This window comes from Platichthys flesus, chromosome 1 (assembly GCF_949316205.1).
Source record: "Platichthys flesus chromosome 1, fPlaFle2.1, whole genome shotgun sequence".
NCBI lineage: Eukaryota > Metazoa > Chordata > Actinopteri > Pleuronectiformes > Pleuronectidae > Platichthys > Platichthys flesus.
In genome coordinates, this window is record NC_084945.1 from 5,231,817 (window position 1) to 5,259,239 (window position 27,423).

The window sequence follows — 27,423 nt, forward strand, 5'->3', positions numbered from 1 at the left end:
CGACTGGTGGGCACACGAATCTGGAGTTTTACTTTAACGCTGCCGGCCCCATTTTAGCCTGAAAACTCAGAAGCTGCATTTAAGTCTAGACAGGCAGGAATTGAGACGGTTGGAAACAATGACCTCTTGCTGATTGGGTCTTTTCGGTCAGGACATGGGCTTCACCGATTCGTCAGGCTAACGTCACATTAACCGGAAGAATACAACCAGCATTAACCTCGGCAGTGCAGAACACAACATGGAGAATCAGCTACAAGCCTCTCTGACCCTGTTGTCTTTGCAAACAGCTGTTGTTCAGTTAAATCCTTTATTTTACGGGGATACAACTGTTCACGTGCGCAGGAGACGAGCCAACTGCGACACGTCCATGTGCCCTATGGACGGGGATCAAACCTGAGACCAAGAGCTTGTGTGGACAAGGATTATTTATGTATGTAGTTTGGCTGTCCCCTCAGAAGGATGGAAGGACAGAGATATAAGAGAGAAAACTGCTCCAGGAGAACCTAAAGAGCTTCATATCAACCTCACATCACCGAGCCGCTCAGGCAAAACACAAATAGCCGAAGAAAATGAGCTGATTTCCAACACGTTCCCATCGATTCACCATTCGGAGTCGCAGATTGCACCTTTGAGAGAGGAAATTACTTTGACGCAGCGAAGCGAGCGTTTGTGGATGTGTCTATACGAGCAAAGAACGCCAATAATTCACAGGGAGAATAAAGAGTGTCACGGCGACTTGGGTTATTCTCTCGATTCCCCATCCGAGTCTCAGACTGGAGAGCGGATAACAAACAAACTGCAGATCACAGCTGGAGGAGGCTCGTGTGCACGGACCAGAATCAGCGTGACCACGACAGATGTACGCACTCGGAGACGAAACAAAGAAAAGAAAAAAAAAAAGATCCTCTCTAATATTTATGGAATCAACAGAGATTAATTTCTTCAAAGCGCCGCTCAGGGCGGGAACCCCGCGTGCAAGGGGCAGAGCTGTGTCGGTGAATTCATCCAATTCATCTTCCACTCAAGCCGAAAAAGGAAAAGAGGAACTTGGGGGCATGTGAAGTGGCAACACCCTTATCGCCGGTGTGTCAAACACAAATACACAATGAGCTGCAGGTCGTCATTATTCCTGACTTAACGTCCTCCCATCGGGGGGGGGGGGGGGGGGGACACAGCTGGGAGGCCCACCGGTTGGACACTGCTATGCTAATCCATTAGCCACCTGCTTCAAGTGAAGCGGGGGGGGGGGGGGGAGTTCACGCCTGATTAAGATTTCCCATCTTCCTCGGCGAAACGGGTTGAGTCAACAGTTAATAGTGATTCTGATTCATAGACACAAAGGAACTGATTTCTGCTGCCGGAGAAATGTTTGGTCCCTCGCTCCACTTGCCAGTTTATTGTTCCTCCACTTTCCCAACTTCTGAATATATTTTGATTATGAGTTTTTAGTGGAAATTGTTTTGTTTATCATCTTGTAGTTTGCTGTTGTTGTTTTGCAAAGAGGTTTGTTCCCCCCAGCCCCCCCCCCCCAGCCCTGCAGGTTAGACTCGGATTATTATGACCGTGCAAATGATTTCAAATCAAAGTTATGCTGCATTTTCTCTAATGGTCAGAGGTAATGAAACAAAACTACCCCGAGTACGAGGATGTCGAATTATTATTGTTATTATCATTATGTTACATTTGCCTCTCATTCCAGGCTCTTAGTCCGGGTGCTTCTAGCCACTGTCCTTGGCATCTGCTTGTGTCGCTCCCCCCCCAGCAGCTCCTCTCTGGGAATTAGCTTTGAAAACCTTCCTTCCACTTAAAAAGGGAAATGTACAGCCTTCACTCCACCGGTGCATGGGCTCTTGTTTAGGTAAAGCACCCCGCTAAAAAAGGAGGCCCTTTGCTTTTCTAAAGACGCTGCATCAAAGGGCCAGGCCTTTTCCTCGAGACATTTCTATAAAGACGGGATGTGGAATGGACGGAGCGACACTCGCCCCAGATACAGAAAACCTCTGTTCCCTTTGAGTCACCTCTGGTCTAACGAGATCCCAGCGGTTTCATTTCACTGTTCACTACACAGCCTCACTCTCTCCTCACACCTCCACGGACGTGCACAGCCTCCAGGATCCGGTTTGGTGTTTCCAAATAAGACAAACTGTATAGAAGGCCGGAGAGGCGCCCATTGATCATTTCCCCCTTCATCGCTCTTTCTAAAGAGGCCAAACCGGGTCCTGGACGTTTCTGAGCAACAGGCTAACCTACAATCATTCTTTTGACTAACACAAATTGTAAAGAAATATGTTTTTGTTAAACATTTTATAACTTCAGTGATTTATCTGAAGTTATAGTGACTTATGGCTGGTGTCTGAGGAGCTCTGTTCCTGACGTATAATACGTCATCTTATCAATTAAGTGTTTTTTGTCACTTTCTCATGTGTGAATGGATGTTATCTAGTTCACTACAACATGGGATTTGCCCACTACTGTCGGTGGAGACTGGCGTACCGTGATCCAGGATGACGAGCTGGGCGCTGGACTGGATGTTACCAGCATCGTTTTCTGCGAGGCACTGGTAAAAACCCTCATCCGACTTGACCAGACCCAGAACCTGCAGGTTGTGCTCCTTCTACAGGGCAGAAGGGAGGAAAAAAGAAAATAGGTTACAACTGTCATTTCTAACCCATTTCAAAGTCTCGACAATGTGATGATGCAGAATCACACAAATACAATTATCTTTCTGGTGTCGAGGGAACTCACAACTATTTTGAAGTAGTCACTGGGGATCACAGCGTCTCCGTTCTTCACCCATTTGACGGTGGGAGCTGGCGACCCCGAGACCTCGCACTCGAACACGATGTCCATGGACTCGTGGGCGTAAATGTTGGCCGGCCGCTTGATGAACTGGGGAGGAACTGTGGAATACAGATGAGGAGGAGGAGTCAAAATTAAATTGAAATTACATCAACTGTCAGAGTTTGAGGGGGGGGGGGGGTTGAATTAACATGTAAAGCAAAGGAGAAGATAAGATATGAATTAAAAACTTGAAGTACGGTTGTGTGGTTGTGTGCCAACTCGGCCAACCAGTGCAGTTTCTGTGGTTTCTTTGACCAGTGAAATGTGATCAGTTCATCTTTGAGTCTGATCAAAATCTGATGGAACTCACTGACGGTGGACTTGAAACAAGAGGCCAATGCACTTGACCTTTGACATTTGAGCCCCCAGATCTAACCAATTAATCAGTGCCAAATTTGAAAGGATTCTCTGGAGGCGTTCTTAAGATAATGAGTTCACAAGGCAAGGGAAATCGTTTTGTGAGGTGATGAAATCGAATCAGTTCATCCATGAGTCCAAGTTAACGCATGTTCCAAATATGAACAATACGACCAACACCTTAAAACACACTGCCCCCGACCGCTGGCTGTCGCTGGCTCCGAGGAATAATGACATGTAGGAAGAAGTCTGAAGAATTTTTATCAAAATGAAACCAGGCACATAAAAAAAAAAAAAAGTCCTCTGGTCTCTGCCAGAAAACCATCAAGACCGAGTGATTCCATATCTTCTCCTCATTTGCCAAATTACCATTTAAGGGGAAAGTGGAAAGAACAACAAACATCATGCAACAGCCATTTATCCAAATGATCATCTGCGTCCTTCACACAGCGGTGACCTTTCCCCGCAGATGGAAACACTCTGAATATTTGATAAAGAGTCTCAATAACCTGCGTCCTTACTTATTCACGGGTGAAAAATAACAGTCTGGTATCCGTCAGTACGTTAGCGTGCTACACACGGCCCAGGCGAGCACCGTCAGATCCCCCCCCCACCCCCCCCCCCCCCTAGTCCTGGTAATGAGGGCCAGGAAGGAGTTATTTGATCTGCTAGGGTGATACAGCGCCTCATCAATCTGTCCGAGAGCAAGGTCGCTGGGAGCACAGGGCCCAGGCCTCGTCCTCTCTCGCTCTATAATTGGAGCGTACGTGTTGAGGGGAGAGAGAGGGAGATGCAGTGAGACAGGCTGCATGTGTGCGTGTACAGTGTGGGTCTGTTTCTCTGCCTCTCTGCTTTCCTCTGATAAGCAGCGACCTCACCGACCACACGTTAAATGGCTGCATTGTTAGTGCGCTGCTGTGTCGAGCCCCGCCATCAGCCTCCTGGGCTCAGCTGCAGCTACTTCTGAGCACCTATTCACCATTGAGCTGATTGGGTTTTAGCAGCAGCGGCTGGATTGGGTTCTTTTCTCAGCTTGACTCAGCTTTACTCAGCTGAGCAGCTGATTGTGAGGTCAAGTCCTCGTGCGCTTGATGTCGCCGTGGCTAATTTGTTTTAACACGAAACGGCTGGTTAGCAGATTAGCCTTCATCCTGCTGGGACGTGCTGTTAACGAGAGCGAGACAATTAAGAAAACTGTCGACGTTTAAAGAAACAATCCACTGTGCACATATTTCTCAAACGATTACAGCCTAAGTACATCAAGAAGCTGCGCAGTGACAGGACATGATAGAGTCGATTTTCCTTTTCAAATGATCTGATTCTTTTAAAATGACTCTTTGGTAAGAACAGAGGGAAACAAGTCGAAGGCCACGTGAACTGGCTCTTTAATAATTGTGCCTCCTGCTTTCACGTGAAGGGTGAGAACACAAGATTTCAGAAGGACAAGGGGGATGACATCATTCTTCACATTGATAAGGCTTCACCTCATGTTAACAGTGCAGACAATACAATGCAATTAAGTGCTTTTACAAAGCATTCAAAAAGTAATTGCTGGGGTTACTAAAAGCCATTTTCAGAAATGAACTTTGGAAAAAGAGCGGTTCCAAAATGAGTCTTTCACACATGAAGAATGAAGCAGGAGATTCTCCAGAGACGCGTTTGAAACAACTGAAAAATCCCTGCAAACAAATTCTGCTGTGGGAATCTTGAATCCTGTCTTTCTAAGTTGACATCTTTGTGCTTGTACAGCACCTTAAACTGAAGTATTTGTGTGATATTCGTTTTCAGTTTTGCATCTTTTTTCATTTTTGCATGTCAGAAACATCCAGAATGAGCCAAGTCACTGGTGGTGAATCCTCCAGATATCCTCCAGCTGTGTTCTCACATTAGCCCATTCAGATGTTTACCTGAGTTGTTACTAGAGGGCAGGCAGGTGAAGCTCCAATGAAAGTCCACAGCAACTTCGGATAAAACCCAGTTACTCCCACCTTCTAAAAAAACTAAACAACGAGCCGTGCTTTTGAGCTTTTTCCTTTTAGACTGATCTCTTGTGCGTCTCCGGGAAAGAACCAGAGCCGTAAGATCAGGCTCCCTTTAAAGAGCACAAATTCCCATAAGGCATTTGTGTTTCCCTGACCTTGAAATGCACTTTGCCCATCTGGTTCTCCTTGCAATGCAGAGTGCATGGAGGGAACGTGGAAGTGAATATAAAACTCAGTAGAAGAGGAGCACAAAGAGACAAGCACACAAACACAAAGTCCTCGCTCTGCATCCTCATTCAAAGACCCAGGGGAACCCAGTGTCCTCACTTTCCTCCAGCTCATCAAGAAAAGGAGCGTTGCACAAAGTTATTCCCGCGTCTTATCAAGTAAACAGGATGATTATGGAATTAACAGTGTGTGCAGTCTTTAAACAGCTTGAACAGGCAGCAGCTGCAGGTACGATCATGTAAACTGTCAAAAAATAACTTAAGGACTAAATCAATTCTGTCCTCGTGACAGGTTTTATTAAAATTCTAAATGCATTAATTGAACGTGCGTTGCTGGATGTTGTGTAGTCAAAATAGAGACCTGTACTGTTAATGTGTGCGTCGCAAGTCATACACACGTTCCACTGTTCCAGCTCTCATCAAGTGGTTTTTCCTCAAGCCGTGTTTATAAATCCATGGGCTCAAATTTAATGCTAAACTCATGCACGTCACGAATTCTGGGTGGATTTTCCCTTCAGGTTTGGAAAATATCAACTGTGCACCCCCACTTTACAGTATTTAGCTGTTTTTCCATGACTACCAGATTCCAGTAGTTCTTCCAGCCGAGCAGGTCAAACATGAAACGAATGAATAGAGCCGGGGGAAACTGAAACCTTCCCTCCCCTCGCTTAATGAGTGTCGAGCATTTTCCATCAGCTAATCTGGTGAATACTGATGACTGAGGACTGCAGCGGGGACGGTGATGATTGTAGTCTGGATCGCTGAACAACTACAGCCACATCCTGCTGTGTGTGTGCGTTGGCGTGTGTGTGTTGGCGTGTGTGTGTTGGCGTGTTTGTGATAGCGTGTGTGTGCTCGTGTTCCCTGCAGGTGGACGTGTGAGCTGTGAATAATGTGTTTCACAGTGTGGTGTCCCCTGGTTATTTGTGTCTGCAGCAGAGGCAGGTGGAAATCCTTGGTTTAGTTTGTGTGTGTCAGGGACACGGTGTGTGTGTGTGTGTGTGTGTGTGTGTGTGTGTGGTTGTGTGTGTGTGTGCTGAGCCATGCGTATGAATAATAATCCTAAACGGGTCTGGATACTTGTTTCATCCCATTAGCACTGGTGCTATATACTGTGCATAACTGTGTTTGCTTCCTTCCCTGCCGGCAAAATGTGTATGGGTGGATTTTGTTTGCATAATATGTGTGTGTGTCTGTAAGTGTGTGTGTGTGTAAGTGCCTGCTTATATATGCTAACAGATGTGTGCTGTCTCGATCCAGGCACGTTGATTGTATTTGTGCATTTGTATGTATATGTACATATATATACATATATATTTCATTTTTCAGAGCCCCCTGTTGCGCTTTGCTTGTGAGGTTTTGATGGTGACTGGTACCTTCTGTCTCTTTATCTCCATTTCTGCCCCCCCCCCCCCCGACTCTTAATCTTCCTATAACTCCCTGTCTATCTCTCCATCTTCAGCCCCCCCCCCCCCCCCCCCCTCCTCCTCTCCCCGACTGACATGCACCATTTTCTCTAAATGGAGTTCAGACATTTGGAACCTATTGGACAGAGCAATGAGTAGAAACGCCTAGATATACCAGTAAAGCTTTGGGGGGGGAGAGGTGGGGGGGGGCGGCGCTGGAAGCCATCAGGACTCAACAGAGGGTGAAACGTGTGTGGTGTGTGTGGGGGGGTGGGGGAGACTCTCAATGCAAGAAGACCTTCCCTAATTAACTATTTGCAGCGTGAAACATGCAAATGCAAAAAGAAGTATGCAGACGATAAGGATTTCTGGAAACTAATGCAGCTGCAGAACCAAAAAATTCCAGTGTGACTCTAGCTGTAAATGTCCATCATTATAAAAACGAGTCTGCTCTCAAAGTGCTGCATACATGCATTTACAGTATGTCGGCAGGCGGTTGTTCATACGCCAACACACAAGGTTAATGCACGCTGGGAGCCAAAGCAAACCACTATGGATTTCTGCAACGAGGCGAAGGCAGAGAAAAGTGCCTTTTGAAGTTCTACTGGATGGCAGCTGTGAGGCCGGCCACAGTGGCACTAATGCACTTTAACAGGCTCCCATATGCAAACAAAGGAAATTTGGGTTTTCAACAAAAACAGGCGTTACACGGACTTGCAGTAAGAGATATTTAAAATGTCCGTCTGACCATGATTATGTAAGTTTTGTTGGAAAGGTGTGAAATGCATAAAAGAAATTCCACAGGGACTTTAACACCCACAAACTTAATAATCCCACAAATGTAAAAACAGTTGCCTCCTACCAACGTGTTACATAATTTCCTGCAAATGTAAAAGCTATTACTAGATACATTTGCATGGAATTATTTACTACTTACACTTATTATGTTTGTGGGCTGTTATTACGTAGGCGGGTGTTACCGGGTCACTTGAATGAACATCAGTGGTATAAGAACGACCTAAGACGAAAAAATGTATGTTGATAGTTTGACCCATGTCCCATTCACCAACATGGAGGAGAAAGGGTTCATGACCTTTATTGCAGCCGACCACAGGATAAAGATTGTGAGTCACTGGCTTCAGTATTTCGCTGCCGTCCCAAATTTGGATTTTCTACGTCAACTAACAAGATGGTGGTGAGTGATTGATTCCAAATCCAGGACTAAATATGTCCCTGTGTGAACATAAGGCTGACATCACCGTGTTTTCCTACAGTCTGCAGCTCGCAGCCTCACAGACACTCGGCTGGAAACAGGCCGACTTGTTTTTGAACATAAGTACCACTCGCTAAGAAAAAAATTAAATCCAGCAGAGACGGGGGAAACCAGCAAAAAGAAAACACAACTACACAAAAGAAGAGGAGAAGGTGGTAGAACAGCTGAGAGATGCTGGTTCTGTGGGGCTGGTATTATCTCTTCAGCCTGTGGCTTAGTAAAAGAAGCTTTAATTCAGACACTGACTCCAGTGAACTGCTAACAAAAGGGCCACGGTGAGCCTGTTAAAACAAAACCCTGTAGGATTGCTGAAGGGATTCTGGGCAGATTACTTAAAGTGTCACTGATAGCGAAGAGTAAACGGACTGGAGACACAACGAAGGGGGGAAAGGACGACCCCTCCATCCGCTGACACTCCTAAAAAAACCTGTGTCAAAAACCTGAAGGAAGCAGCTGCTGGGAGGGTTTTACTGGGATGAGTCAAAAAAGGTGAAATAAACAATTTATTAATCCACAACTTTCAGGCTCCAGCTGTCGTCTAATCCAAGTAGTTCACCCGGAAATGAGAATTCACTCATTATCCACTCACTGCTGGGCCGATGGAGCGGTTGGGTGAAGTGTTTGAGTCTTTGAAACACGTCTGGAGTTTCAGGGGTAAACAGCATTGCAGCTAAATCCAATACAACTGAATTAACTGGTGACCCTGTGCTCCAGGCAGGAAGATATCAGTGGACATTTAGCCTAAACACATGGTGTGAATGAGGCCGATTTGGGTTGAATTTGAATGTCGTGGCTTATGGACACTTGGACGACACCACAGGAGCAGCTTGGAGGCATTTTCCTGTTTGTTTGCTGTTGTTTCTTTACATTGGAAGAATTTATCCACAGTTACTTCACTTGTGTTGGATTTGGCTGCAACGCTGTTTACCCCTGAAACTCCAAACGGTGTGGATAACGAGCGAATCCTCAATTAATGGTGAACTTTCCCTTTAAGGAGGAGAGGCAGTGGAAGCTGGAGGATCTAAACATGGCAGGCGTGTAGCTACTTCACGAGCTTGGCCGGAGTCCAGATAGCTTCATATAGTTAAACAACGGCTCTCGGGCAGTCGGGGGGGGGGTTTACTCCGAGGGTAAGTGGAGCTCGGACTGCACTAATTACCCACCCTGCTCTCCTGAAGATAACAGCTTTCTCTTAATCCCGGCCAAAACAAGAAAGAGGCTCTGCGTTGCGTTCACTTGCAAGTCGCTGAGTAGGGAATTTAAACGTCTGGTAGAGGCAGAGTCAGAGAGAGGGAGTTCAATCTTCTTCTCCCTTTTTTGAGGACTCTCTCTGATGGTTTAAAAAATGACCAGAACTGAGTGGAAGCAGAGGCCGTAGATTATCCAGGAAATCCCGAAACCAAAGCCTGGATGGTTTGGCTGCGGCACAGAGATGAGCTGAAGAAGCTACCTCGGTGCTGGGGCCTTCGTTTCAGAGCAAGGATGATTTTTTTGGTGCTTTTTGTTTCTACTAAAAAATTAGGAAACTTATTTAAGTTTCATTCCCATTGTGAAGCAAATAGCAAAAAAAGAATCAGTATACAATACAAACAGTGGAAGGAAAAAACAGAAAAATGGCTTACAGTGTGTTTTTCCAGGGGCAAAGTGAATATGATTCAAATTTATGTGAGGGATTTCTTTGGGTTTTAATGAATTCAAAATCATAGATCTAGTTGTTTTGACTTTGTTTACATGGATACCAATATTCCGACATCATTGTACTTAAGTCAATAGTCTGAATAAAGACATGTTGAGTATCAAGACCTGAGTAGCATCACGTAGACATGTATACATCTTAATTGCATTATTATAATTATTATAATATCCTGTTGGAGTTGTACATCAATGTATGGATATCCTGGGTGTACACAAGGTGGACAAATAAAGATTAGAAAACACACAAAATGGTGCATGGTAGCATAATGAGTTCAACTATGTCAGGTTGGGGTTTCAAAACTGGCACGATAACGTTAAGGTGTAGTGGGTGTAATGATGTGAGCCGTAATTAAACTATGCTCACTTACATTTCTGTTCTTGTGTGTTTGTGTGTGTGTGTGTGTGTGCGTGTGTGTTTCTGTGTGTGTGTGTGTGCGCACGTTTGTGATTACTCTAAGGAGGACAGGCTGATTGATGCCTTTCAGATGAGCCCCACGATGACGTGAGCAAAGCGGCACATTGTTCCCCACAGCAGATGTAGCCTCATAGGAAAGACACAAAACAACCCTATAACAAAAACAGACACACAGTTTGTGTTGCCGCGCAGATGCGTCACGATCAGAAATATATAACAGACGGCAGATTCCCCCTCAGATAATCAGAGGCACGAGAGAAGCTGCACACAGGAATCACACAGACACACACCTTGTTCCACTGCTGAAGATAAACCCTGTGTGAAGGGAATAAGGAAAGGGTGTGTGTCTGTGGGATTAGCTGCTTATCTGATCACTGCTCTTTTAAAAGCCTCATGGAAACTTTCTTGTTATTTCAGGAGGACAGGAAGGCAACGTTAAAAACAGACGTTTATAAAAACCTGTGACTCTTACATGCATCATTTGACTGTTCCCATCGTTGGCTGGAGGGAGAGAACTCCCTCTACAACGTTTCCTGTGTTTTAATTGACGCGGCACACGTTTATTTTTAGCTGCCGTCACCTCTTTAATCGCCTGGTGGAACAATGCGAGCGGCCCAAAGTGTGCAGATGTGATATATGATCAGTGGCTTCTTTTCAAAAACCACTTCTCTTCGCAATGAGAGAGTGAAGACGAAGGTGGAGGTGCAGGCTGAAATTGAGCATAACCATAGGTTCCCCTTTTTAACGTTTCTATTTTTGCTCATTTTCTATAACAAGGTAAAACACGTCTGCTGTCTGCGGTTTTAAATCCTCAGCCCACGGAAGAGACATGGGACTTTTTATGAGGGGCACGGAAAGAACAATTACGTTGATGACATGATAGCATGAGACCATGATAGACGAGGGCCACTCACTGGGAGCCCTGTAAAAAGTGGAAACATACGTGTTTGTGGAGAAACTATTTCTGTTTAGTTTTTTTGCAAACACACGTGTGCACAGAGTCCAGGTCTGGGTGTCGCCCCCAGTCCGGCAAGGCCATAATGAAAAGCTGCTGCTGCCTCCTCTGGCCCCATCTATCCTCTTTCCAGCTCTGATCGAGGGTGAGATGTCAAAGCAGAGCGCACAAACACACAGTTATCACACAAACACATGCAAGGGTGTCCACACAGGACTTGTGTGCCCAAGCTGGACCCCTGTACTGTGCCTGTGAGAGGACGTGTGAGCGATTACTAATAACTCTGATGTTTGGAATCTGACAAAGTAGATCAACTCCTGAAGAAGAAGTCAAACTGTGGTTGTGTCTTTGTAAATAAAGTCTCAGAACATCTTAACGTCACCGGCCCTTTGCTTCGATGTATTATACACAAACTGCTCCTGGATGCATTTTGGTTATTTATGGCCGGCCGCTGGCTCTGTCTGTTCTACAGCTGCTTGTTCACGGCTTCTCGGGGTAAAGAGGTGTTTCTTGTTTGTTCAGTTCTAAACTGGGGAAATCGTACTCCCCTGAAAGAGCTTCTCTGTCCTCACATCTGTTGGAGCTCCTGCAACAAGTAGTCAGTGTAAAGTCTCTTCTGTAATAAGTAATGGGAGTTTTTTTTTCTCAATGGAGTTCACTACCAGGGAATCGTGAAGCAGTTATTCCTCCATATTTGGTGGCCTGATGATAATTAGCTGCAACAGGTCAGTGTGTTAGTCTGACTCTTCCATGTTTCTCATTGATGTGTTTTCAATAGCTTGTGGACACAGTAAAGTTCTTTGACACTGAGGAATTAGCTACACAAAGTTTTCCCCCATAAAAAAACCATATTATAAAAACCTGTTTAATGCTAAATCTGCAGGTTCAGTTTCTGACCCGACCCTTTGCTGCACGTCTTCCCTGCTCTCTCTGCACCTTTTGAATAAGTTTGCCTACTAGATAATAAAGATGCAGGGATTCATCAAACATGAGAAATCGTTTTCTTGTTTGTTTGTTTCTATTATTAAAAGCTCTGCAGCTGCAAGATCCCCGATTGTTAAATGAGTAATTACTAAATCCAAAGAGGAGAGTTTAGTTTGATCTTGTTGAGGATTAAGAACAAAGATGTTGCACCTTGCTGAGACCTCAGAGACAAATTGGTATTTGTGAATATGGGCTATTGAAATTAAATTGATTGACTGGTTGAACAAACTGTTAAAGACGTACGTCGACTAAGAGGAAGAGGAGGAGGAAGCTGAAGGTCGACTCACACCCACAGTCTCCATCAACCGAGTCACACTGACTGACGAAGCACCGAGAAAGATTCACTCTTTGATAAAAGGATGAGAACTCACACACTCTTCCCACCCAGTGACTGCAGGTGTACAGTGTAAACGTGGAACTGACCTAAAGTGGCCCCATTACGTGTGTGTGTGTGTGTGTGTGTGTTTGTGTGTGTGTGTGTGTGTGTGTGCCCTTGCGTGTGCACTCACACCTGCCACAGCCCTCATGCCTCTCTCCTTCCACAAACAAACACCAGCTGCATCACAAACCCCTCAACTTATCTTCGGGCGATATCCAATCCCCCGGCCGCCTCTCTGCATCCTCTCCTCAGCACAAGCCATCCGCAGTTTATTGAGAAGCCACCGGCTGTAAATTCACTGCTTCTTCTGGTTACTGCAGCCAAAGAGGCCCCGAGGTCTTTTAGAAGGAGCCCGTCACGGGGAGAGAGGCTTCGTTGTGAGCATAGATTCACACCGCATTGATTTCTATGAATGTCTTTTCACAAGCATATAGCAACTTCTTCGGGGGAATCAATTGACCTTTTAAGTGTTCCTTCAGTTGTCCAGGGAGCAAACCAATGCCTCAACCTGGTTTCTCCATGAATCTGGATGAATCAAAAGCAATTAGAGCAGCGAGTGTCCGGAATGGTGGAGATAATTCAAGTATTTTTGATCGCGTTACAGTGACTGATGTCTTTCAAGAAAGTTTCAGGACATCTGATCAATCCCACACAGAGGGAGGAGAAGTGGGGGGGGGATTTCAGGGGGGGTAGAATTCCGATCACGAGGACCAAAGCGGGTGAAGTCAGATGTCCTCCTGTGACCTGATCCTATTTTTCCATTACTGTCTCCTTTAATCACGCTGAGCGACGGGGGAATAATGAAAGGGTGGTGGAGGGGTGACGAGGAGATGAAGGGATTTTGGGAGACAGGTATGGAGTCATAGCACGATGTGTGTGTGCGTGTGTGTGTGTGTGTGTGTGTGTGTGTGTGCGTGCGTGAGAAATGCAACGAAACCCGGGGAATCGGCCTCCGGTTGTTTTTTCCCTTTTCTAAACTTATTTCACAGCAAATCCTGTTATGTGGGCTCAGCTGGGAGAAACAGACAAATCCAAACAGGGCCTCGGTGTCCATGTGTGTTGTTCTCACAGACACGTTCCAACAGAGGGTGATTACAACACAACTACTGAGTGTGATGTGTTGTAAATCCAATGAACTGATTGGCTCAATGTTTAACTACTCTATCATATTCATAGATCCAAAGCAATGATGTAATTCAGGGCAGTGTTTACATCATTTGTAGATGTTTAGATGTTTTATCAGTATCAATAACGTTAAGCTTTTGATTTATTATAAATCATTTCCAGTTATTACATTTCCTCTGTGTTACAGCCACTTGGACATTGACCCACTCACACTTTTCTACAATTAAATTAGCTTTTTCACAGTTTTGCAGGAAGCCAGCACATCTCCACTGAACAGATCGTTTCTGAAGTGTTTCTCTTCCTGTAATAACATAAAATAATCACCATGTATAATTAAAGGTGTTTGTTTGGTTGATCAGCCGCTGACTTCACTCAACTCCTGTCATCACATCAGGAAGCCGTGCATAAGGAACTGTTTGTGTGGTTACAGTTCATGTGGGTGTGATTATACTTTAACGTCCTGCAAAATAATTCCTTTTGTTCAAACTTTCTGTTTTTGCAATTGTTTGTTTGACATCCCAGTTGCATGTTAGATCTTTTTTGTTAGCGCTTCACTTTAATATTTTGGATTTTGCATCGTGACACACGTGCTAAGCTTCTTTCACGTCTTGCACGAATTAGGTTCCTATTGCTTGATAAGTGGGACTTTGAAGGCGGAGATCAGTCAGCATTCATTCAGGATTTAGCAGCTTTAGCAGATTCAGGCGAAAATTAATACTAGAAATTCTAATATGTCTTCAGCTGAATTTGGATACAACAGCATGAGCAGCGTTGCATCTTAATAGAATTCTCCAAAGAATCAATGGAGAGTGATCCCATGAACATTTGTAGTCTTAAATTATAACATTTAGATTATTGATAGTCAAACAAAGAAGTTGTTGCTGCAATGTGACAAAGAGAAAAACATATTGTGTCCATGATTCACATTTAATAAAAGTGTGATTAGTGTGATTAAATAGATTTGTACTTGGAAAACACACTGTACTGTACGTGCCTACCTCGCAGGATGTTCTCCAGTCAAATAAAAACCTTGACAGCTTCAGCGTCGTCTAATTCTTCAACCTGTGGATATATTCTCTTCCAACCAGCCTCATATTTTTTTCTGTTATTCCTGTTGCTATGTGAAACACAAACAAGCACAAACACTCCACATGCTGCCATCGTGGAGTGCAGCTCTCCTCCTCCACGGGGCTGCCTCTCACCACAGCCTCTGGTTCTCTGCATCGTTTGCATGCAAGAAACAAACCTGGTCGGTTTAATTTCAAGCTAAATTGTGCTGTGCTTGGTTTCAGGTCCCGGCCGTGGGACTTCGGGGGGGCATTTAATGAGCTAATTTCCAAACATAAATCAGGTGAAATTAGACTGTTGCAGTAATAGAGGCATGGTCTGGGAGTTCAGTCAGACCTGCAGAGACTCAGCTCTCCTCGCACTTCACCAACTTGCTCTGTACCTGTGTTCCTTGAAAGCAAATGAAGTGGGTCGGTGGGGGTACCTTGTATTGTGAGTTGGGCCTGGGCCTCGATGGTGCCGTTGGAATTGTCCGCCATGCAGGTGTAGACGCCGGCGTCCTCCTCTGTGAGATTGAAGATCTGGAGACTGCCTCCCGCCAGGAGCTCCAGGCGACCCTCGCTGGATTGAGGGAGACACAAAGGAGGAAATTAGTCAAATCTTTTCTTCTCGTTGCTTTAAATAATAAAGCGGCACGAAAGGATCTTTATTTTCTACTTGTAACTGTATGCAGATGACATCCAGGAGCCGCGGGGCTGATGACGCTGCAGCAGCATCTGGACGGAGTTAAAGCCTCCATGTCTTATTTTATCCAGACTAAATTATGTAAAAAGTCATTTCAGTATGTTTCTACGAAGCACATTCCTCCTGCTGCTCCATCAGGGTCGTAGCCTCTGGAGCTCCACGCTCCCCTACTGACCCGAGCTTGACTCCACGTCTCTGACTCGCGTCTTTTGCTCCGTCACAACTTACCAACCCCCCCCCGATGAATAAAATATACTAAAAGCAAAGTAAGCTGCCCTCAAAAGATTGCGAGGTCCCATTCATCTCAGCAACCAGGATTTATAAAGAAAGTCTGGCTTTGGAACATCTGGTTATATAACTGGAGTCGGACGGGAATAAATGAAATGCATTTTGTTTTCAAAAGGACAAAAACTAATCAAGTGATTTTTGATGTATAAACAAAGTTTCTGAAGGTTTTTATAAGTTAGATTTAAGACTTTTTACGACCTTTTAAACAGAATAATGTATTTTATTAGTATTATTTATTACAGCAAGATAGAATCTGAATCGTTAAGAAAGAACTACAACTAGGAAAACCACCAAGACATTACTTTCATAGATAATTATTGTTTCTTTACCTCTTTTATTTTAGTCTTTTAAATGTTTATGAAAATAACATTTAAAAGTTATATTAAACTGTGCTTCCTGACTTTTTATTTGTGTTTGCCACTGTGTCTCTACCTCTGTGTATGAAATTATAAATAAACCTGCTTTTCCTTGCTTAGTTCAAAAGTTTCAACATATTTAAGACATATGTTTAAGCCTAAAATACGGAATATCTGTAATTAATAATACATTTAATTTGTTAAATTAGGACAGATGTCAATATGTTTTATTCAGGATGCATCAGCTCAGATTATACATTAGTGTGCCGCTCGTATTGGAGCTACAGCTACGGGGCTTTGCAGTGTGTTCAGTGTCATTACTGCAGATGTTCCACTGTCTTAATGAATGTTTTCATTGTCTTTCATCAGGTCTTAATTAACTGCAGCGACGCACATGAACAGAATAACAACACAACGATGTCACATCAAGGACAAGTGATGACTTCTCTGTCTCGATGTCCTGTACAGAAGAGAGAAGGTTTTCACTTTCACTGTGTTTGAGAAAAGAACCGAACAACCAGTGTTTTCACTCTCTGCTGCTCCGGGCACCGTTCACTCAGCGGCTGTGGCTCCAAATTCCAATTAAACCTTCCGCAGGTAATGTTTTCCAACACAAATCTCTTTGTGTATTAGCATATGCATTTACATACAGTAGACAGAGTGGCAGGAGATAGGCCTCGCTGACTGAAAACTGAATAACAAGTGTAACAGAGTCATTTCAGACTCTGAGATCATAAATATGTATAACACTAAACTATTTACACCTAATACAAACCACAACATGCAGTATGTATTTGTGTAGCCTCTCTCTCTCTCTCAAACCAGCGACCCTCCTCCATCTTAAACAGGCCCAACTTGGATTTGCTCAATAGGCCCATGGGGGGGGTATTCAACAGCCATGCAGAGAAGAGCAGTGTGAGGAGGAGGGTGAGGAGGAGACACAAAAACATAAATCGATAGCTTAAAGAGAGCGCTGTGCATTAACAAAGAGAGAGCGATGCGGAGAGGCAGGCAGAGGAGCCGGGGAGCAGCGGGTCAGCTGGGGGAGATGGAAATCCAAAGAGATTCACAGCAAGCAAGATGCAGCCGAGGAGATCGAGATCAGTGCATGATGGTTTTCTGCACAGTGGAGCCAGGAGACATGCCGAGGTAAAGAGTGCACCGAGGAGCACAACCCGGCAGCTTGATTCAGCTTTTAAACAAACGGCTGATGAGCTGGAGCTTCCATGTTGTCCCCCCGCCTGCAGCTCTGGGTTGTGGCTTCACTAGGGTTTGAAATCAGGCACAAGCTCCGACGGATGGAGTCTATAGCGTTTAGGTACAAGAACCATTTTATAAGTATTGATTTAGAACAAGTATCGGAAAAACCTGAACAAAACCTAAACCTAGGTAGCCCTGTCTGTCTGTGTAGGGGTGGAGTTTTGTCTTCTCGTTCTGCTGAGCATCGATTACGTCCTGTGCACATGGGGACGGCTCCACTTGGGAGAAGACGTCTTCTGAAAGACGCCCCTGGGTTCCAAGGCCCCAGGACTCCCTGCAGTGAGTCTCACCACGACAACTATTCAGATCCTCGGGCCTCATTCTCGAAAAGAGCATCGACAGCTTCCTGCTTTCACTTGAAAGAGAGTCGCACAGCACACATCAAAACCACCCGGTGCTTTCTCCTTCTGTCCGGAGCAAGTCGATCTCAGCTCCCACGGCTGCAGCGGCTGGAGTGCAGAGGATAGATTTTGCTGTTGTTGTTGTTGTGAGGGAGCTCTCTGCACTTTAACAGAAGACAAGGTGTCAGCTGTAAAGAGCTGACGTCTCGTGCGTTAACTGCTAATTAAAACTGCATTTTCCATATTCACATGCGATGTTCGGCTGTTAGAAGACGGGAAGATTACAGCATCAACGTGTCAGGCAGACGAGGTGCTATGATGCTAATTGGCCTCGCACAATTTCCGGCAACGATATTCAAAAATGTGACGGATGATCCCGTGAAGTGAAACCAAAGCGTTGGGATCGCCCCCTGGTGGCTGGCTGCAGTGTGGGTCATGAACCCTGCCCTCTGCATGTTATTTTGCGCTAAAACGTGTGAAAGCTTCACATTTAAATCCTTCAAATTCAGTAAACCAGTTACAAATATCTACATTTAGACTTAAAACACCAAATATCTAAAGAAAGAAAAGCTAAAACCGACATCCTCCTCCCCTCTGCTCCTCTCCAGTGAGTAACTTGTCCAGAAGAAAGGATTTGAAGATGTCCTGTCCACGCGCAGGAGCCCCGAACACAATTTGTCCCCTGTTCTGTCACTCAGACGTGAAGACAGCGGCCGCCCCTGAGACTTCAACAGAAGGGCTCGCCGAGGGGAGAGTGAGGGAGGGACAGCGGGGGGGGGGGGGGACAGACACACACACACACATTTGCTATGTGTGAGCGACGACTCAGCCTTGCATGACACACACCGGTGGCAAGGTCAGTCCACCTGGGCGGGGGGGAAGCTGCGGATCAGGGAGGGAGTGTGGGCATGTTTGTGTTTCGGCGGCGGCGGTGCGATACGCCATCACAGAGCGATGGGGGGGGCGGGGGGGGGGGTGTTCTGTGACAGTGGTCGGGCACAGGTCTTGATATCTGCGGCACAAAAGGGAGGCAGGTGGAATCGAAACTGTCATAACAGAAAAAGGAGAGATTTATTATTAATGGACCGGAACAGGAATCTTTAATCTTTTCTTCCTTTGATCTCGCTTTCCTTATTTTTCATTTCACTCCCCCCCACTCATCAATCTCTATATAAATACACCAAACGACCCGTCCTCCATCTCAACCCATCTCTCCCAGCGCCGCCATGCACCACGGATGTTAACTATTGTGCCGGCCCAGGTGTTGTGGTTTCCTAATTTCTCCCTTTTTGACCAGAAAAATAATCAGAACCGTTTCCAGGGATTTGAATCATGTTGAGCGTGTGCAGAGTCGAGTGGGATTTCATTTTTACAGCCGCAGACTGGAATGATTTGTCCCGCCTCCGACAAAACATTCTCGTCTTTACCTGTTCAGATATGAGTCACCGAGCACGGTGGTGCGGGGGGGGGAGACAAAGGAGATTGGCTCAGGAAATGAATACGAAAAAATAAACAAATAGAAAAACTAATGTGAGAAACAACCCGGTGCCAACAGAACAGGCAGAGTCTTCTTAAGTGACTCAGCCATGAAAAGGTTTCTGTTTCCCTCTGGCTCCTGATGAAAAGCTGCACGGCCCTGGAGACAGGAACAACTCTTGCATACCTGAGTTCATTCGCTTGTTTCCCTGAGAGGAAACCGATCTTTTCGATTAGAGGGTATTACAAAGAAACCAGCAGCACACAACGCGTGGTTGACTTAAAAAATTGGTGCAGTGGGTCCTCCGGGCCACTTGGGGGCACACAACCCCATTGTTGCAATATCATGTCTACAGAACTACACCGAAGCACCGGATTATTAAGGCATATGATTTAAACCCTAACCACATTATGTCTGGTGAAGAGCCACAGTGAAGCAATTCTCCTTCAACTAATGATGCGGAACAGTCTTGTGTTTTGGATGTAAAATAAAATGTATGCTTAAGTAGATTGCTTAAGTGTGGGAGAACAAACACGCCGTGCAACAACAAAGCCAATGGCCGGTAGCCAATGAATTCCTCCCAGCCCGGCTCCTTACTGGGGAATTAAAGTAGAATCAGTAGAATAAAAATAGATGCCGGGACAGAAAACAGTCTTTGAAGAGAGCTGGTGAGATTGTGTGTGTTGCTGTGTGATGTGCCGGAGAGAAAAGGGAACGTCCATAAAAGGAAACATCCAATGTTCCACTGCCAGAAGGGAACTGTGTCGCTCGTGCTGGTCCTTCAGCCACACACACCAGTAAAACCACTGAATTACCTAATGCCACCGCCGCCGCTGCTGGTTTCTATCACTTCACCAATGTAGAAGAAATCTGACGTCCTCAGCAGAATCTAAGGACAAACTACTCTAACCTCTTTCTCTTCAGAATCACATGGTTCTAACCTTTTTATTAAGTTACCAGATTGTGTTTTAAATGTTTTTGGCACCAATATAACGTTATAGGGACTGGAACCAATCCCAGCTGACATTGAGTGAGAGCTGGGTCACTGCAATATACTGTATATAATGTAAATATGATATTTCAACATGTTGGAGTCCAGTGCATCCCCAACAACTGCAGGAATAAACTGACACCATGTTGAATGAACACCTCCTGCTAAATCATATTTTACATTCTAAGCCTCATAAAGCGAGAGCAGCAGGCAGAGCTGTTGTACTGGATTGCATCAGATTGCTTTTGTGAATGTTTTACATGTTGGGTTTTAATTTGACATTTTATTTCATTTTATTCTCCTCTGTTTTAAATGCTGTTGTTTTATTTGAGATTTTCAAGAGCTTTTAACATTGTGGCATAAGGGAAAATGTATGTATGTTATTGTAATGGTTGTTATTATTAGTCTTTAATTTATTAAGCACGTACTAGAACTTGAGATGCAAGTCATGAAATTTGAAAAAGCGTCCGGTTGTTTAAAATGATGCATTCAGAGTTTTGCTCAAGCTTCTGAGATGGACACGTGTGAGCCACATGTTTGTGACAAGTCAGGTCCAGAGCTTTCACGCTCTGCTGAGGAAGTTTATGAATGAATTTATGTTCAGGTTCACTTAATCAACTTGAACATAACCAAGGACCCCAACTAGGACAACACACGAGGTGTTCATCTCGTTTTTGGAAGAACTATAACATTCAGATTATTGTTCTTTGTACTTTTCTGCTGTAGTTTGTTATTTATTTGATTTATTTTATGAGTTTAAATATAAAAGGTGGCTGGGAGTTAACTTCCATACACACATTCTAACATATACAAGAAACGATGAATCCATGTTTTACAATGATTTCTGAAAAAGGACTTGATTATTTGCTGTAGAAAGATAAAGAACATTTTACATTAACATTATTAATAGTCACACTGAAGAGGGAGTTGCAATAACCAGCTGTTCATATGTCATCTGTGTTTTCCAGTATCTCTGACTGGTTTCCTTGAGAAGTTGCACTACACTTATACTTTTATTACCAAAGCAACGTGACAACCAGAGTTAAGCAGAATGTCTTTTAAAAACAGAAACTCAGTGACCTCAGTCGCTGGCGTGGGCGTAAACAACGTGATTAGAAACAACGTACAGAATAACGCAGGTCAAGGTCGCGAGGACCACTTCACCAACCTCAAAACCAGAATGAAGACAATTACAGATGATTGCATCTGTTGGCTTTAATGAACATTTAAATGACGCTGGTATTTGCCGGGCCGAGATGTGTTCTCAAGAGGAGTGGAATGGTTTATTCTGCGATGCATGCAGCTCCGCCAGAGCTATCAAAATATTATAAAAGCCATTATAAAAGTGCTGCTGGTTTGAGCTCCACGTTATTACTTTTCATCTGCGGCTTCCAGCGCTCCCTCTGTCGTGAATTGGCAATTTCACAAAGAGCCGTCGTGATGTCTGACACAAGGTCGGAGGGAATTTCATAAGATCTAACCTAATGTTATTGTTACAGCTCATGACTGGAACTACCTGCTGTTGACACTGTTAGATAGATGTTTAATTTCAAACAGCGCTGCAGACCTGAGTCACCAACATAAAAACACATTTCCTGTTGGCAGCAGCATCACCACATGGACCAGGGCTGGAACTATGAGGAACATAAAACTAAGAGTAACACAACATGTAATGAAAATTGGCCTTCGTCCTCTCATGTATGCATCTTCTTTTTAAATAGGACATTAGTGGGTGATTGAGTGTTTACCGAGGGATTGTTAGCTGAAACTCCGATGGTTTTATTGTTTATAGTTTCACACCTGTTGGTGCACCAAGAGGTCTGACCCTTGACTGTAGATAAAGATGGACGCCTTGAATGCCCGACTGCAGTATGGATCATAAACTCAGGCTCCTCCATGTTAGTGGATGGGACAGGGACAAAATTAAAATGCCAAATTACATATTTAAATTGTATCCAAGGATGGCTTCTTGGTCTTTTTAGATAGTTCTTATGACAATGAGGGATGTTCAATATCTCCAATGCTATAAAAATGTCATGAAACGTCATAACAGCTGAGACGTGATCTCCACAACACAATCTCACACTAGGGACATTTTGGCTTTATTTTTGTGCAACAGGAACAAAGTGGAGATGTGTCCTCCATCTTATTCTTAGACAGTTATTTTTGGGACATTTCACCTTTATTGACGGGACAGTGCAAGCGTGAAATGGGGAAGACACGCAGCAAAGAGCAGGGTCAGAGCTGCAGGAGAACCCCCGAGCCACCAACATCTCCACATACAGTCTATGGTGTCACCGTTTTTTCTGAACACTAAAACCAACAGTTTGATTCAAACCCTCGTCACTGTGACATTTTCTGACAACAGCGAAAAGGCCTTTTTCTAATTTCCCTTCACGTTACCTTGGGCTCCGACGGCTGCTGTTTAAATGTCGACTTCCCGCGGACAGAAGCGTGGCCCGGCATTTATACACACGTGTAAATGTGAGTGTTTATTCTCTCCCCTCACCCATGGAAAAGAGAATAAGATGAAGACGTGTGTGTTTGTATGCGAGATGTGTGTGCAGGGACGGGGGGGGCAGGGGGGGTTTCACCGCTGTCCTATAATAGTCCAATTGGAAACAAATTTCCGACACCCAGCTTCTCCCTTCACACACAACTAAATGCAATACACACAATCATATTTAAATGAAGGCGAGGAGACAGATAGCTTGAAGCCTTTGGATTGGGGGGGGGGGGGGGGGGGGGGGGGGGATTTACATGCTCTGTCAATCCCCTGTTGCTGGCCAGACATGCATAATTCATCCATTTTATTGACTGCTGGGGGGATTCTATTAGGTGACAGAGTGATACTCCCAAGAACAAAAGATGACTGTCCTTCTCAGGGAGGAACCCGGAGCCGGCCTGTCATCTCGGTGCCTCTCACCTGGGGGAAGCCGCCGCCGAGGACTCGGGGGGGCGTCTGCCAGGAACGGATTCTCAGCGTGTTGACTGGGGCGGCGTCGTGTGTTAATATTCTGTTATCGCGCTGCTGGGTTTAATCAGAACGAACGGCGAAGCTCGGTGTCCTTGGCACTAGACTCGCTCGGAGCCTGAATGGATCTGAGGCTGGGATCACCACACTGGTGAATACGTAAGACGAGGCTGTGGTGGAATAAGCCCTCGTGTGATGGAGACGGCTTTATCCATCTCTCTGGGTGAGGAAACCTAAGCCGGGATATTTCACACACTTCTCATTTTTATCATTTAATTACTGTGGTTTGAAAATATCAACATATAGATCTACTGGTGGGATCAGACTGTAAATGATTACCCTTGTAATGGAACTGCAGAAAGCAAACAATGTCGAAAAATCAAATTTAAATGAGGAACTAATAATTAATTTATGTTTTAATTCAAGTCACGTAAACAGCTTCCTCAGAGATCGGTGACTTTTCACGTGCAGCCTCAGTTTCCTTCATCTCTTCAGTCGACTTCACGTGATAAGAATCATTTTAAATCGGTTTCTATTGCTCTTTGTTTTGTCTTTATTGATGCACCGACTGTTCCCACCTCAGCAAAGAGTAACAACTTTTTGTGATATGTTTATTTTCACTGTTTTGTTATGTCCATATTGATAATGATAATCTCGCTGTGTCCTGACAGAGACACTTCAGACTCCTGATGGCTTCTCCCTCCACAGCGAGTGTTTGGGATGCCAACCCACCAGTGGGCGTGCGGCAGAGCAGAAGAGGCCTTTCTGTCTTATTTCATGTCGGTGAGCTTGTAACTATTTGCATATCGTCTTCAGGAGGCGTCAGGAGCCTGGTACCGGATTAATCCCACCCACAGAGAGTCCTTCGTCCCAGAACAGAGAAGACGAACGGCTCCAGGTCCTCAACACTCATTCATATAACTGGGTTTTTAATTTATTGTGGCGTCAGGTTGAAAACCTTCCCAATCTCACTACACAAGGTATAACTGGTCATCACTACAGGACGATACCAGCATCATAAGCTCTTAGATCTCGATGTCTTATCTTTGACACAGCAACTATATAGAGAATATCCTCTCTATATATTTAACTTCCAAACGACAGAGTTAGAAATCCAACTCGTCTGAATTTTCCACATTGAGATTTAGCTCCGTCTCCATCTGTCCTCATGGATATCAAAGAGTTCTACAGCAGCCTTTAAGTCCTGCATGGCGATATGAGCAGGTGATACAGAGGAACTGTCTGTCGTCCCGAGGTTACGAGGAGCATGCTAATGAGACTCCTCAAAGACTCAAGACAAGTCGTGGCAGTAAAACTTTATATGACACGTTCTCAAAAGACGTTTGAAGGACGGCGTCCTGAAGCAGCTCAGAGGAGTCGGTCAAGCGGGAGGAAGGACGAGATCAATTCATGGTTTCTACGTCTGCGAGGTGCGACTTGTATCATCTGGTGAAGCGTGTGATCAGAGGCAACTCTACCAACTTTTCTTGTGAAGCAGTTGCACACGCTTATCTCTCTTAATGCTTCTTCACGCTGCTCAGACGAGTGCAGCGACAAAGGAACGCTTTCTCTTGTGGTCATGAGGTCGTTTGAATGTTTTCTGAACACGCGTGTGTGGAGCGTGTGTCTATGCCTCCCCCCCGATTGTAGTGTGAACAGAAGCATGTCTGTCCAAGGGCGAGCAGAAGGCAGGAATTGACCTTCGGGGGGGGGGGGGGGGGGGGGATTAGCCAATAATATGTATTTTTATGAGTCGACCACAGCATGGTTTCACGTTGCACTCGTTTGGAATCACCTTCATTATCCGTCCCTCTTCTTCTGTTATTGGGAACAGAGACGGCGTGAGAGAGAGAGAGAGAGAGAGAGAGATAGAGAGAGATAGAGAGAGATAGAGAGAGAGAGAGAGAGAGAGAGAGAGAGAGAGAGAGAGAGAGAGAGAGAGAGAGAGAGAGAGAGAGAGAGAGAGAGAGAGAGAACCAGAAGAAAGAACAAGTGGAAGCATCGTGGTGATCCTCGCTGCCTGCAGCTGCGGTGTCGCCACTTTGAAGGCCCTGCTAGCGTCGCACACCAAAGACCAATTAGACACTCTTTTCAGATTCCTGCGTCCCCCCCCCCCTTCCAAACCGCGCACTCCACAACGCACCCCAGTCCTATAATTGACAGCGACTCCTCCATCTCCTGTAAAGCCTGAGAGGGACAAGAGACTCTCAAAGACAAAAGTTCTGCTGCTATTCTTTCTAATTGTCGATGTCGTATTCAAATCAGAAGGACGGCCTCAGTGAAGTGTTCGCCACACAAGACGTCCCTGCTCCTGAAGGCAGGGGGTGCGCGGGGGGGTCCACTTCAATATCTCAAAGACCTCCCTGGTTGTTTGGTGGGGGGGGGGGGGGGCTTGCTAATTGCAAACAGAGACACCTGAGGGGGGGGGGGGGGGGATGTCAGGGTACGCACACCGGGTTGTGTTTTGTAATTAATACAAGGTAGATTAATAAGTACCATTTCACTCAGCTCCCCCTGGAGGTCAGAGTTAATCACGGACAATTCCATAGGCGTTACAGGCGTTTAACTGCAAATGTGCTGCTGCGCTCGGAGCTGGATGTTTGAGCGTCTAATGAGATTCAAGCCCATACCACACCGGAGCCTGGCGGTTGCCAGCGTGGTGACCTTACATTTAATTTCACTCAAGGCAGGAATCCCATTCCGGGGCGAGATTTAGATGAACGAGCCCCTTTTCAACTGTTTTTCTCTTGACCCCACATGCTGCGGAGTTTTTTTTCCACCGGAGCGATACACAGGGGTTAGGTAAACAAAGTGCTTCTTTAATTGGTGAGAATCAAACTTCCCATGTCCAATGCAATTCTCCGCTGAGGGATTTGAGCCGCGGTGCCCGAGCTAATGAGAGCCAGAGGAGTGAGAGCACAGGCGCTGTGACACTTTCTCCTGCCTCTTAATTTGTGAACTTCCCCCTGAGCTGGCAAACCTGCAGCCTCCGTCTCCCGGCTGAAGTGGCTCTGTTGGCACATCCAGGTTGTCCCCCCCACCCCACCCCCACCCGGGGCTCTCTGGGTAGCGGTGGCAGAATAGCATTAACACCTCGGGGTGCAGGGGCCAGGACTAAGAGGTGAGCTTCTGGAGGCCAGAGGCAGCGGGTGCAGAGGAGCAAACATTACGGGTGTGTGTTGCTTTTCAGAAGCAAGGAATGTGTGGGAGCTGCACACAGCGGTGGATGACTTCAGAGGGACTACAGGCAAATGTGATGGGGAAAGGAAGAGTTTTGAAAAGAAAGCTGTAAAAGCACAACTGTCCGGCTTTCTGCAGGTTGCAATGAGTTCTATTCAAGACTTTTTAAGAGCACAATGAATGAATTTTAACGTAGTCTAAGAATTATTTACACTTCCCCACAAAACTACAAGACACAGAGAAGTTATGAACAGTGCATCCGACCAAAACAACCCTCGTGAAGGGACATTTTGCAACAGTAGTAGCGTAAAATCAACATCAACACAGTTAAGTCCTTGGTGAACATTTGAGATCTAATAGTATGTGGTATTTTAAAAGAATCAAGACTTTTTCAATAGTAAAATTTAACTTCAGACTTATTTTATTAGATCGATGTTTTAGAGACAAACTACTTTTTACTTTTTCTGCTATATCATCTCCAAATTCCAACTGTTTGCTTTAAATTATTCATTTTTAACTTGTTAAAGCTGCTTTATAAATCAGGTTTATCATGATGACGTTTATTACTTTACGAAGGGTAAAACAAATGAAATGGTTATGACACATGCAACACAGTGCTCCACTTCATGTGCGTACCTTTCCTGCAGCAGCTTGTCTCCCAGCATCCAGCGGACAGTGGGCGCAGGGAAACCAGAGACCACGCAGGGCAGCAGCACGCTGAGGCCCAGCGCCTTGATCACCGCCGCCGGCTGCACCAGGAACTCCGGCTTCCGCTCATCTTCAGTTTCTTAGATGGGAGTAAAAAGAAAAGTGTGAGGGTTACGGCTGAGGCTAAGGTCGGGGGGGGGGGGGGGGTAAACGAAGCGGAGCAGCCAGTTCCAGGAGTCATCTATCTTTAGAACTTCAAAAGGAAGTCACGTCTGGGGGGGGGGGGGATCCTGACACCGAGAGCGAGAACGCTCAGATGAGTAATGTCCACAGTGACGTCTGAGACAGCTGAAGTCTCGGCTCTTTAGAGGTTCAACTGAATGTCGAGTAGAGTCCTGCGACTACCAGGGAGTGTGTGACCCCAGAGTCTACACAGCAAAGGAACTGTGATAATTCCATAAATCTTAACACTGGATTCAAACTGAAGTATGTATGAAATCATTTTTATATTCCCTCA

The 27,423-nt window shown here is 45.1% G+C and overlaps 1 protein-coding gene across 7 annotated transcripts in view; it reads right to left on the reverse strand.

Annotated features, from left to right (window-relative positions):
* neo1a (neogenin 1a) overlaps nucleotides 1–27,423 on the reverse strand; it is a 156,748-nt gene that overhangs the window by 45,200 nt on the left and 84,125 nt on the right. For all 7 annotated transcript variants that reach the window (XM_062398682.1, XM_062398599.1, XM_062398516.1 and 4 more), the window contains exons 4-7: nucleotides 26,895–27,045; nucleotides 15,132–15,268; nucleotides 2,746–2,900; nucleotides 2,494–2,614 (exon numbers count right to left, since the gene is read on the reverse strand). In XM_062398682.1, the coding sequence (XP_062254666.1) occupies nucleotides 2,494–2,614; nucleotides 2,746–2,900; nucleotides 15,132–15,268; nucleotides 26,895–27,045 (564 nt within the window). The remainder of the gene's footprint in view (nucleotides 1–2,493; nucleotides 2,615–2,745; nucleotides 2,901–15,131; nucleotides 15,269–26,894; nucleotides 27,046–27,423) is intronic.